Source organism: Scophthalmus maximus, chromosome 8 (genome assembly GCF_022379125.1).
Source record: "Scophthalmus maximus strain ysfricsl-2021 chromosome 8, ASM2237912v1, whole genome shotgun sequence".
Classification (NCBI taxonomy): Eukaryota; Metazoa; Chordata; class Actinopteri; order Pleuronectiformes; family Scophthalmidae; genus Scophthalmus; species Scophthalmus maximus.
The window spans coordinates 17674283-17687500 of record NC_061522.1 but is presented as its reverse complement, the minus strand read 5'-3'; the positions used below and the strand labels follow the sequence as shown (position 1 = coordinate 17687500).

General features: G+C 43.3%; 1 protein-coding gene across 1 annotated transcript in view; it reads left to right on the top strand.

Annotated features, from left to right (window-relative positions):
- gnav1 (guanine nucleotide binding protein (G protein) alpha v1) overlaps positions 1 to 13054 on the top strand; it is a 22854-nt gene extending 9800 nt beyond the window's left edge. Inside the window, exons 5-9 of the mRNA XM_035637322.2 lie at positions 359 to 487; positions 7174 to 7303; positions 7453 to 7524; positions 9389 to 9476; positions 11719 to 13054. Of these exons, the coding sequence (XP_035493215.1) occupies positions 359 to 487; positions 7174 to 7303; positions 7453 to 7524; positions 9389 to 9476; positions 11719 to 11909 (610 nt within the window). The 3' untranslated portion in view covers positions 11910 to 13054. The remainder of the gene's footprint in view (positions 1 to 358; positions 488 to 7173; positions 7304 to 7452; positions 7525 to 9388; positions 9477 to 11718) is intronic.
- Positions 13055 to 13218: the final 164 nt, after the last annotated feature.

Below are 13218 nucleotides of genomic sequence, written 5' to 3'. Positions count from 1 at the left end.
ATCTCACTGTGCGCGCACACATGATACAGTTGATTACACTGTGTTATTAGCTAATCTGCGTCTGAAAGCTTAGCCTCGGTGTGTTATTATGGTAAATCACAGTGTGAATATTCATGGAGATGAGCTGCTGAGGCCCAACGGGGCTCCGGTCTTATCACTGCGCAGCCTACCTGCCAACTGGCACGAGACAGCAGCCTCAAGCCTCTGCGAGCCTATACGTCCATAACCGATACCTGATTTTATTCTCTTTTGATGTCAAGTTTGTCCGCAGGTCGTTAAACTTTTTTCCCCTGTTCTACCCTCTCTCTTTCATGTCTCTTTATCTCCCTGCTCCCTCCTCGTCCTCCTCGCTTCACAGTTTCTTTGAGAACATGCCCCGCATCACGACTCCAGACTACGTGCCCACGGAGACCGACGTTCTGCGCGTACGACTGAGGACGACGGGTGTCATAGAGACCCAGTTTAAAGTCAACCACCTCATTTTCAGGTTAGTCACCTTTCACTTTAATTTCCACTAAGAAATAAATGTCGCACAACGAGGGCGCCTGCAGCGGCTGCCGTCGCTCGATTTCTCCAGGAGGGCTTGTCGTACCAACTGGCTACCCTGTCTCAACTGTTACACTCTTATCTCCGTGCCACGCGATAGGCCTGAGATGTGAGATGCAGATGGTCGGCTTCGTTCAATACGTCAATATGGCAGCTATCAGTTGGCTGCACACAGTCAAAAGCCTCAGTGGCTCTGTCTTATCGGTGGAGAAGCAGAGGGCAGGTATCTGAGTTCAGGAGGCTGATGTCAGATGATCATATTCATCTCTGATCACACAACCTACTTCACCACCTTTCGATGGCTGACCTCATTTTCCAAAAAACACTGATGGTCACAACAGGGTGATAGAGATTAGTGAATTCGATTTTTCCAAAGCCTGATTGTCAGAGCAAACCAACACCTTTAAACGAAACTAACCAAACTCAAACACAAATAATGCTGGTGTTACTGATATTGCACAATACTAATATTGTTGTTTTATTTTACCCTTTGGTTGAATTGTGACAAAACCCCCCCTTTTTTTTGACAAAAAGTAGTTTCAAAATTGATACCCTGGAGTGTCTATAGAAGTCTAAGAGAAAATGACTCTCACCTGATCTATAACGTCAGTAAAACATTTTCCTGAGGAGTTTGTGGTCTTAGTCGCTAGTTTCCAGTCTTCTTCGATACAGCATGATGTTCATTTTGTTAACCTTGGTCCCGTTCAGAGTCAAATATAGATGCATTGAGGTTTGGATACCGTGCGATTGACAACTAGTATTTTGTCCAATCGGGGAACAGGTCGCAGGTGTAGGTGGATGTGCAGTAGACGAGCTCTCACTCAGACCCCACCCCCTGCTCCTCCAGACGAGGGCTGCGTTTCATTGGTGGTTCAACATGCCCTCGTTCACTTCCCCCTCAGCACTCGCCCTCGGGGGAATCCCTGCCGCCATCGTGAGTGTCGTTCCATTTGTCTGAAAAACTGAAGTTCACTCCGTGAGATGGACCATCGGGGGGCTGAGGGAGCGAGTGAACAACGATGGTCACTCGAGAGGTGGATATCACCCACAATGCACTGCAGCTATGCATTTGGTGAAAGAGAATACATCCATGAGTAGGTGGCAGTAATGTACGCAAAACTCCGCGATTGCTCGCCACTAAAGTAGAACACTTTGCATAAATTGCAATCTATCAGCAATAATAGTGATGACAATCATGATACAGATCACAAACAGAAGTTTCTGAATCAAAGAGGGATGCAGCAATTTACCAGGTGCCGACGTATTGCAATCATCCGTAGAAAACGCCTTTGTCTCATTGAAATGAGTCTAAAGGTGTTTCTGATTATTTGTAAGAAGCAGTGTAGCGCTTAGCCTACAACTGACTGTTGATCCATGATAGCTTGGGCTGAAAGTGAACAAGGGCAGGTGCGTTCCATTACAATCCCCCGCTCCTCCCCCGCCCACTTTCCCTCTTCCCTCCAAGTGGCCTCCGTGTGACGTCTGCTGTTACGCAATACCAAGGGCTGAGGGAATGTGACGCAGGGCAGGATGAACCACGAATGAAACGCAGCCAGGGTTAATTCTGGATCCAAAAAAACAAGATGGCGCTGGCAAAAATGCTAAACTCAAGGCTTTAAAACCACTGGGTGATGTCATGGTGGGTTGCCACTTGATTGGTACCAACAACATCAGAGTTTCAATACCAATTACTAATTACTTTATTTATATATGTTGCTGTTTTTTTAAAGCCAAACTTTTTGCTGTTAAATCGAAGGGTGGAAGTAACAAGTTACATTGACTCGTTACTGTAACAAATTCAGTTTGTGTGTGTCGAAATCATTGCGGAGTGAAAACACAAGTCACATGAATCATAATTAACCTTTTTAAACAATGCAACAAACAAGAAGAGCCAAATCAGCAGCTGCAGCAGGGGAAAAGATGCTGGTTTGATGCTCCACCCTGAGACCACGGAACCAACTGACCCCGATCAAACACGGCTGCCATGTTGCGTGACCAACAGGTGCATGCTGGGTCTGACCTTTCGTTGCCGCCCTCACCTGCGAACAGTGTATAGGCATTGATATACCGACGCGTATGAGCCCATCTCATTCAAAGATGTGCTTTAATTTTAGAGGTTAGTCATATATTTTTTAATTATCATCAGCGTATAAATATTTTACTCCTCCCCTTTCCCGCCTGAAAACATAACGCTGTAACGTTTGCTCACTGTACATTCTAATTGACTTACTTTTAACTTTTATCCAAGTAGTAACATTTCTTTTATGAAGTAAAAGAAGTTCTAGACTCGGTTGAAGCTTCTTTTTTAGGTGCAACTGAAATCCAAGTATGAAGTGAGAGTGTTTAAAGGATGTGAACTGTCTGCAGAAGTCTACGTGATGAACTGAAGAAATTGGAAGAGTCAGTCGTGTCATATTCAAAAAAAATTGGATTGCTTTCCCCATGTCCCTTTCTTAGTAATATCTACCTGTGGAGCACCTCCTCCCTCATCCTACCACGAAAACAACCTGTCCTTCATCCCTGCTCGACATCACATCCCCTGTGAAATAATAATATCGAAGCACATTACCTCAGCTATTTCATAAGATCTGTGTTTAGCATACAAACAACATAGAGAGAGAGGCAGTTTGTCAGCAGACGACATCAGTGTCAGGCGCTTGTGTCACATCTAAATTATTCTCCTAAGTCTCTGGATGCTGCTCACGTTATGTGTGTGTGTGCGCGGAATTCCTCGCAGAATTAACGTTTGCGTCACTGTTTGCGTCACTCAGGAGCTGATTGTTTTTCGTCGTTTGTTGGGGGGGCGGGGTTTGTGTGTAAATCCTTTCCCAAGAAACGTTGTGAGGGTGACGTCACCATTGGGTGACATATCAGATCCAAGCGGGGGGATCAGAGTCCCAGGTGGTGCTGCAGGACCGAGCCCATCCTCCCCACTCTCACACACCCTCTATCTTATCTGTCTGAATACTCGAGGACATAAATAATTGGGTTTAGTTTACACAGCTCTGTGTGTGTGTGTGTGTGTGTGTGTGTGTGTGTGTGTGTGTGTGTGTGTGCGTGTGTGCGTGTGTGCGTGTGTGCGTGTGTGCGTGTGTGCGTGTGTGTGTGTGTGTGTGTGTGTGTGTGTGAAAATATCAAGCCGTTGGAGTTGATGCAGAGCTTTGCATATGTTGATGTAATTACCTTAAACTTTGCAAATATAAGGAGAGATTTTGAGGTTTGGGTTTTCGTGAACACTTTTGTGTCACAAAGACAGTTTTGTCGTTTGACTGAGCTAATGAGTCAATTAATGATTGCCTTAAGATACGTTATTTATTTTGCGGGGGGGGGGGCAGAGTGAGAGGGACATTTTTTGTCTGGAGAGTCTTGGTTCTTAAAATATTATTATATATATATGTCTCAGAGAGTCAACATGTAAATGGCAGTTTCTGCTCTCCTGTGGTTTCACTCTGTAAGTACTGAGGCTGTACTTGTAGCTAATTGTCTCCCGCTACTATTTTTATTGTCTTAGATTTGTTTTTGTGTTGAACTGGACTGTTTCAAACGATTCTCGCTCTCCCAGTATTGCTGCAGGATCAGTTGACGTTAATGAATCTGCAAATTTACAAGTCATGGATTAAAGTCTATTAAAGATGCCAGATGTAACAGGTCTAGACCAGTAGGTCTGCTGATATTAGCTGAGCTCTGATACATTGATCAGTGTCGGCCTGTAAATAACAAGAAAACGCAGCAGAGAAATTATATTTTAGGAACTGTTTCGTCATTACAGTTTGTCCACCAGAGATAGCTTTTAACGTTATTGTTGATCACAAACTCTTACGAAACAAAAGGAAAGTATTCCTTTAAAAGATGTTTATGCAACACGTTTGTGTTAATGTAATATTGTAAATATAATTACCCGATTTTTATACTCCGAAGATAGTTAATAAGTTCTGTGCACCGAAGATACATGACCAAATGTTCACGATTTCAATAATTCATATTTAAATTCCACCTATGGGCAAACGTAATGATCCCACACAGTGCAATAATATTATATCAGCCTTGAGGTTTTGTCTGTCTCGATGCTGCTGCACTAAAGAGACGACTGATGGCCTCTCGCCGCCCTCCCTCGCCTGCGTTTAGAACAGGAGGTGCAGGACGAGGGAGAAATACTGTGGATGAATTAGACCTCTGATTGTTATTCTGATTGTACTAGATAACAATTGGCTGGTTGTCCCAAATCACATTTTACCGGCAGCAGTATCAGCTTGTATGGAAAAGGAGCTCTGGAAGGGCCCGTCCGTCTCTAGCCTCACTGAAGGCGATGCTGGAAAACACACATCAAAATCTGTATACATTTTTATGTTATGTCCCAGTGTTTTCTTAAGTAATATTTTATGACATGATAACTCTAATCATGAAAACTTGAGATCACACATTGCAGTTGTAGTATTAGTAGTATATATAGTGTTCTTTTTAAATACAGAGCAAATCTGTTGAAGGAATAGTTTGACATATTTTGGGAAATGTGCTAATTTACTTTCGCCGAGATGAATCGTGTGCGTGACAGCCCACAGTCTCACAAGTTCACATTCAGACACGGCCTAGTTTGCATACAGACGTCCTGTTTGACCTTTGACCCCTCTGTGTAACAAGGTTCCCGCCCCATTAACATAAAGTGCTTTGACAATTATAGCTTCAACGCTGCAGATGAGGCTGAACGTCATGGGGCGAGGAACAGCAGATGTGGAGGGGGGAGAGGAGGAACGGAGGATGTAAACCGAAGATGAGGTGTGTTGTACAAAGAGTTAGCCGACAGTGGATGTACCAGACTGTAAACCAGTCCTCTCTTCAGCCCGAGTTGTTTCCACCCTGTCAGAAACAAAATCTTTTTAAAATTATTTTTCAGACAGTTAAGTCATTGTGCCGCAAAATCTAACCTTTGCAGCTGCCTGGAGATGGTAGTTGAAGGAAGATGGTTAAAGATATGCCAAGAGGATCCGTAATGGTGACATTGTATCTTAATCAAAACAAAGCAAGGGGCCCCTGAAATTAATGTAGGGTTGTGTAATGACGCGCCAGCTCCGCTGACATGTTCTGTGACCGGCTTCAATTGCCACAGGAAATTTCCATCGGAAATCTCATTTCATCTCCAGGTTGGCCTGCCTCCACTGTTTGCTTCCCTCTTTGTGCGTCCGTGTTTCCACATTTTCATCTCTCCTCCCAATAAGGAGCTGCTTTAACTCGATGGATGCTCGAATGGAAGGTGGGAGACGGCACATCTGGCTCTGAAAATGGGTGAAGTGGGACCGACTGATCTGTGTCTCCAGCTGTGCTTCCCTGCTCTCATCCCTGTGGTGTTTGTCTCTCGTCCATTTCGAGAACATTGACCTTTGTGCTGCCGCTCTGTGATTGTCTCTGCGAAAATTTTGTGATTGTCTTGGTGAGAATTGAAGAAAAAAAAAAAAGGAGCCCGGTCTGCAGAGACGTGTGACACGCACCTCTTTGTGTGTGTGTGGGTGTGTAAATCGCACACTGAGGAATATCTGACCTTATCCAAGACCAATGCAATCTGTCATTGATTAGAGTCACCCCTAAGTTCTACAGTAGGCTATACCATCAGTATGTAAGGTCATGAACACACGGAGAGCACAGCCTTACACTTTGCCTTTGGAAATTGAATCCGGATAAAGTACATGTCAGTCACAATGAGTTGTCATGTCGCATACTTGCAAACACACACACACACATATTGACAGCCTAAGCATAGTGCTGTCTTCGCTGTCTGATGGATCATAAGTAAACAGATTTTTCTTCCTTCATTAAAACAAATGCACACGAGGGTGATTTCTTTTAACCACTCTGGATTAGAATATTGTTAACGATGTCATGCTCATTTTCTTGCCTTCAAAATCAGGCACTGGAAAATGTCTCTAGTGTCTTGTGGCACAAGATATTTCAGAGCATGTGAACAAAATGACTTCTGTTTCAATAATTTCCTTCTGTCTGAAACTGAAGTAGTTTATCTAGTGCGTGTGTGTGCGTGTGTGTGCGTGTGTGTGTGTGTGTGTGTGTGTGTGTGTGTGTGTGTGTGTGTGTGCGCCAGTGCTCATGTTCTTTTTACTCTCTTGAACGTCCCTGATTGGAGTGTGCCGGCTGAATCAGGGCCACCTGGGCTCAATGTCACAGTTTGAATCTCTCTCTCTTCACGTGTTTCTCTTACCAGTTTGTCTCTGTAATAATAAACATTTATTCTGTAATAATCTTTTTTCAACTTTAGGGCCCCGTCTGTTAGGTTTACCAGCGACACGTCAGTGAGCCAAATGGGCCCTGAATCAGGCACCAATTGGCAGGCAGCCATCTTTATTGTTCAAACTTACACCGGTCATGACTGGTCAAATGTCAAACTCCACACGCTACCCTGAGAATAATAAAGGTGTAAGTTGTGCAGGAGAGGAACAGACATGTCGGTCACAGTCAGAGGTCTAGTCGCCAGTGAAAACACCTGAGTGGGCGGCGAGGTGTGGGAACGACTGCTTCACTTTCTGTTACTCGGAGGAGGATTATGACCCACACGCTTGTCTTTATGGCCAGATGTTTTCTATCTCTTATATAGTTTTGTTCTCTCCCTCTCTCCGTGTGTAGGATGCACGACGTTGGAGGCCAGCGAACCGAGCGGCGGAAGTGGATTAGTTGTTTCGAGGATGTCAGGGCGGTGCTGTTCGTGGTGTCGCTCAGCGGTTACGACATGACCCTGGTGGAAGACCCCTCCATGGTACGAGCTCCACGCTCTCCGGTCGAAGGAACTAGAGACCACTTGTTGAGTCTCACCCAGTCAGATTATAGTTTGTCCGGAAGAAATGACAACGTGTCTTTTCTGAATCTCTCCAGCTGTCTGATCGCGTTACTGTCTTCTCTCCGCAGAATCGTCTGCAAGAGAGCATGAAGCTCTTCTCCTCCATCTGCAACAACGTCTTCTTCCGCAGCACGTCCATGGTGAGAAATCCATCAGTCACCCGCCTCCTCAACCTCAGGAGGAAACATAAAAGTAGTGAAAGAAAGCTGCAGATCGTTTTAGTAACTTGCTCAGAGAGTTGCCCTCCATACAACAATGAGCAAATTAATTCGTAGATGAGATATTTAGTGGAGGTCTTTGTCAATGGAAGAATCAGAGATGTTCAGGGGCTGAGCTAGAATTTGGTCTCGACAAGCCACAGGTTTGTTTTTCTAAGGCAGGAGACAACAGGGTCCAGCCAAAGAGGGTGGGAACCACCGTTAAGTCTGTTCAGTTGGCGGAGGGGGCTAATAGAAGACACACGAGTAAAACCTCTTTGTAACCCTTCATTTGATCTCAATGACACCAAGAAACAAAAATAACCGTAATGCTGTTTCCACACACACACACACACAGGTCACAGCCTCGGCCCTTTGTCTCCGAGTCCTCTGTCACTCGTAATTAAACGGCAAGGTTGTAATTAGGGTGAGCTTCGGGGAGGTGACATTTGCCCCCTGACTGTGTTTTTTTCCATTCCCGCTTCCGGTAGATGATCACATTAAAACAACCGTGTAACGAGCTCATTCAAATGATTCCACTTAACTTGCATTTGAAGCCGACTTAAACAAGTCAGTGCGCGGTGACGCGAGCGTCAGCTGCTGTCATCGCTGCAGCATGAACACCGTTTGCAACCTTCAGAGAGAGAAAACCCAGTGTTCCTGTTTGGATGCACTGGGATCACAAGGAGAAGTCAGTTACAGTTCTCGTTTTTTGCCCTACGTATTCAATGTTGCATCAAAGCATCTCTTTTATCATTCTTTTTTTTACCATAAAAAAGTGTTATTTAAGGCTTCATTAGAGCCAAATTGGCAATGAAATGTTGTCACGTGTTTATGTGCAGAGATGTGTGTGTGTGTGTGTGTGTGTGTGTGTGTGTGTGTGTGTGTGTGTGTGTGTGTGTGTGTGTGTGTGTGCGCGCGTTGGCCTGCGTATTAACATTGCAAACAGGCTCATTAAATAAAAGTGTTTAATGATACCTTTTTTAACGTGGGAGGGAAATTTGTAACCTCCACCTCAATCATGTCTTCACTGTGGCTGGTGAGTAATAATTACACACCGAGGTGATGCTCTGAATCCTGCTCGTTGAAAATCTGCTCCACCTCGTCCCTCGCTCATTATTATCAGGGGCTGTGTGTGCCTGCGTGCACACACAGCCCCTGACACACACACACACAGCCCCTGTGTGTGTGTGTGTGTGTGTGTGTGTGTGTGTGTTTAGAAAAGCGAGAACTTGATTGTAGTTTTAATTGGTTGACTACAAAGCCAACGATACCTGTGAAATGCATCTGCCGCCGAGTGGACGTTAAGTTTCGAGGCTTTAAAAAAAAAAAAACAGCAGAAAGACGGACAGACATGAAAATAGTAGCCGAGGTAGTCGAGCTCTTCCACCAGGGGCCACATGAGTGATTGAGTTACTGATGAGTGATTTGCAAGGCGACGCGTGGAGCGAGGCCATTGATCCGACATTATCCCCCCATGCTGGTATCGATATTGATTTTCACATTTTGCGTAAAAATGTGTAAAGTGCCAATAAATGTGACCACAGTGTTTGAAACTGATTTATTAGTTCCATTTTTTTTTTGTTATTATTAGTTATTGCAGTGCTACAGACGAGTCACCGAAATCAAAACATTAACTTGTTGAGCTTTCAAATGGATTTTTTTTCCCCCCACTGGAGAGGAAGCCTTTGATTTTTTTGATGAGCTCGTCGTGTCTTCAGCTGATTGGTGTGTGTGTGTGTTTGTGTGTGTGTGTGTGTGTTTGTGTGCGTGCGTGTGTGTGTGCGCGTGTGTTTCCTTATTTCAGATTTTATTCATGAACAAGATAGACCTATTTCAAGACAAGATCTTACACTCTGGACGACACCTGCGGTTGTATCTGCCACAGTTTAAAGGTAGGACTCGTGTTGGTTTCCCGTGTCATTTATCCTGTCATACACATTCTGAAATACCACTGCACGTGAATACAACATTTCACATGTTGAACACACTCAGTGACCACTTTATTATGTGTACGCCTGTAAAATACACAACAAAAGCCATGCCAAAAATTCTACCCAAAATGTTTTTTTCAATTTGGATTACCCATGTCAAAGATATTGATTTGACTGTATGTTTAATATTAAGGTTGTAGTTTGCAGCGTTTAACTTGCCTGAGTGCTGCAGTCCAGAGTATCACCACCACTAAAAACGGCCTCAGTGTAGTTGGATTTACGCCTCTCTGACAGTGGTGATTAAAACCAACACTAACTAATCTTCCTCAATGTAGAATTGATGGCAGATCTGTGGTATTGAGCTGCATCGAACAGCTGCTGTGGTTAACGCCATTCACCGCCGGAAGGCCGTGGGTTCGAACCCGTCGGCTGGCCAGGGCCTTTCTGTCCGGAGTTTGCATGTTATCCTCAAATGATAAGCGGTACAGTAATAATGTAATAGTGGCCGTGGAGTGTACAGTATATTGTATACAAAGAGCTTTGTCTTTGCCAACTCAAGTTCAATCTATTACTCAGGTCAGTGGATACTTTAGTAAAAAAGGATAAATCATCATATTACGAACAGTAAAACTAATCTAATCTTCGATCTGACTTTGACTCTTCTTTGAAACATTTAAACCTGCCTGTTTATCCTGCTAATGGTGATGTACCTGAATGCACCTGCACAGAGATCTTCGACATTCAGTCACATAAGGCTCAATGCTGTGTATCGTTGATTGACATGTTCATAATTCACTAGACATTTACCTGCCAGTTATTCAGGAATGTCTTTGCAAAATGTCCCAGTTTTAAAGATGAGAATGTTTATGTCATTAAGTTAAAACTCTTTCCATTATTGAGTTTGAAAAAGGAATCATTTCAAATGTGTGTTTTTTTTATTGTATCCACTCATCTCAGCACTTTGCTCCACACGTCTCAGTGGGCTCAACAGGGGTTGCATCCTCTCTGCCCTCATGCAAATGTCAATATAAATGCTAAAACTCTTGGGATTGGGGTCAGCCAGCAGAGCAGGGTCTGTTTCACACGGACCTCAGACATGAAGACTCTATGTGATGTCTAGTACGGTGGCTTCCGACCTTTTGTCGGGATGACACAAGGTGATCATTTCACTGTCAGTATGTACAGTGCTTGGTTTTCTGTCATCAAGCACTTTTGCTGAAGTTTGCATTTTTATTATTACCATTTTGACCTCTGCTTACTTTGTAACTGTTGGAAATGAACTAAGTACAATTATTCAAGTTGTACACATAACTACAATTTTTAAGAACTTGTAGTTCACAGGAGTATTTCTGTTCTATCATGATTTATACTTCCTCATGACATTTCAAGGGTAATATTGTACTTTTGACTGTACTACAAAGTACATGTAAATAACCGTTCAACTTATACAGTATTTCACAAAAAACAAAGACTCGAGAAAATTAATGAAGGGTTTGATTTGTTTCTGTTTTTCTTCATTTCTTCGCTGCTCTTTTCACAAATTATCTTACAACTGTTATTATATATTATTTATTTAATATTTTTTTACGCTTTGGGAGGTTTGACTCTTATGGGAACCACTGGACTTCACTACAGAACAGAACAAAAAAAGCAGTTAGAACGAGCTCCACCTCCAACTACAATCGTAAAAAGCTGCTTCCATGTTACTGAATCTGTAATTTTGTTACATATGATAATATATGAGCTACAGCGTCCATTTGACTGCAGAACAAGTATATTTAACTCATAATGCTAAGAAAAAAAACGTACTCATGTTTAATCAAGTAAAGCATTAAACTTGTAATGAAGCACATTTATGTATTGGTACTTTTACTTAAGTCTGAGTAATGAAGATCTAAACACTATTTCAACCAATGCTTAAAGTAAATAGTTTGAAATCTCCTGTTGTTATTGTAGGTGTTATAAAATGTCCTGGACATTGAAATTTGATATATGTGAGTTTGTTTTTGTCCTAACAATGCAAAATCATAATCCCTGTCTTTTCAAATTAGCTGAGCTTCTTCACATATGGACCAATACTTGAGATTCACTGGTCTAATACACGTTTTACAGACACACACACACACACACACACAGTAGTCTGTTTTAATGAGGCAGATGTTTCACTGCATCAAGTCTGATTCCTCGCTCTTCTCTCTCCCAGGTGCAGACTGCGACGTGGATTCGGCCGCCCGCTTCATCGCCGCCACCTTTGTGTCGCTCAACGCCACGCCCAGCAAACTCATATACCACCACTTCACCACGGCAACCGACACCTCCAACATCCAGGTCGTCTTCCAAGTGGTTATGGACACGATAATCAAGGAGAACCTGGAGGCAGTGTCACTCCTGTGACTGAAGTCTGAGGTCCCAGCCGCCACAGACTGGGAGTCGGCCCAGTCGGTCTTTGGATGTTTCATTTCAAAACGTGGCAAAGCAAAAGGGATTGAACAGAACATGAAGATCCTCTCATTAGACCACCGTGTTTGTTTTCCCTCTTGAGCAGCAGCCTGGGAGCTCTTTGTTGCATTTCATCCTCTGTGATGATTCATTTCATGTAGCTTTCAAAAATTTCGTGAAACACATTTAAGGAGGAGGATCACTTGGCCAATCCTTCTATTTTGGACTTTTGAAAGCTTGTGTTGAGAGTAACGGGCATTTATCTTTTTGTACTGTACTGTGAAAATCCGACTACATTTTCTGAAGACTGATGCCATTTATTTCCATGTCTATATCGTGTGTGTGTGTGTGTGTGTGTGTGTGTGTGTGTGTGTGTGTGTGTGTTTGTGTGTAGGTGTGTGGGCAGGACACAGAGGGGGTGAGGATTTACTGTTTGTCCGTTACTTCCTCAGCTCCGGGTTCACTCATGCATACCGTCATGTGTGTTTTCCGCTCGTTCATCACTGTGTGTCCGCTGTGCGCATCCTGTGCGTCACGCGCTCCTCATGAGGCGATGATCACTGTAAAAGCACCCTAGTTTGCGTTTACTTTTCCTTACCTGAAGTCATCCACACATGTTCATTATAGTCTGTGCCTTCCCTCGCTCCCTGGACTCGTACCATTCAGCGGCGATGCTGGGAAACTTTAATATTGTAAATGGGGGGGGGAATATGTGAAGAACATCCCTGAAGCCTCGCGATTTGTTTAATTTTCCTCCTTTCACCTCTGATGATTATTGTTGCAATATCTGACAAGCACACACACACACACAAACACACACACCCCAGTTTGTCGAGCAGGATGATGCCTCCTCTGTGTGATTTGTGTGACATTAACTCTACTGGAGTCTGACTGTTTTGAAGGCTCCCCGAGCGACTGACTGTGTTATCACACCAGCTCCTCATCTGACTCCAGTAATAAACAAGTCATGGTAATGTCTGATAAGGCCTGATATGGATTCTGAAGGTGAAAGAAAGATGAAAAACAACCCTAAGTGCCTTATGATGAAGTGCTTTTCCCCCCTCTAGTGTGTAATTAAAATGCTTTGTGTATTAACTTTCCACATTTTCCCTTTTTTTCTGCTTTCAGAATAATTCTATGTGTTTCTATCTCTACTCTATCTCTAATGGACCACATCTTAGTTTGGACTGTGATTTCAACCATGTTTGAGGATAAAAGAAAGAAATAATAGGGCAGTATGGATCATTTCTCTTTTTTTTTTCTT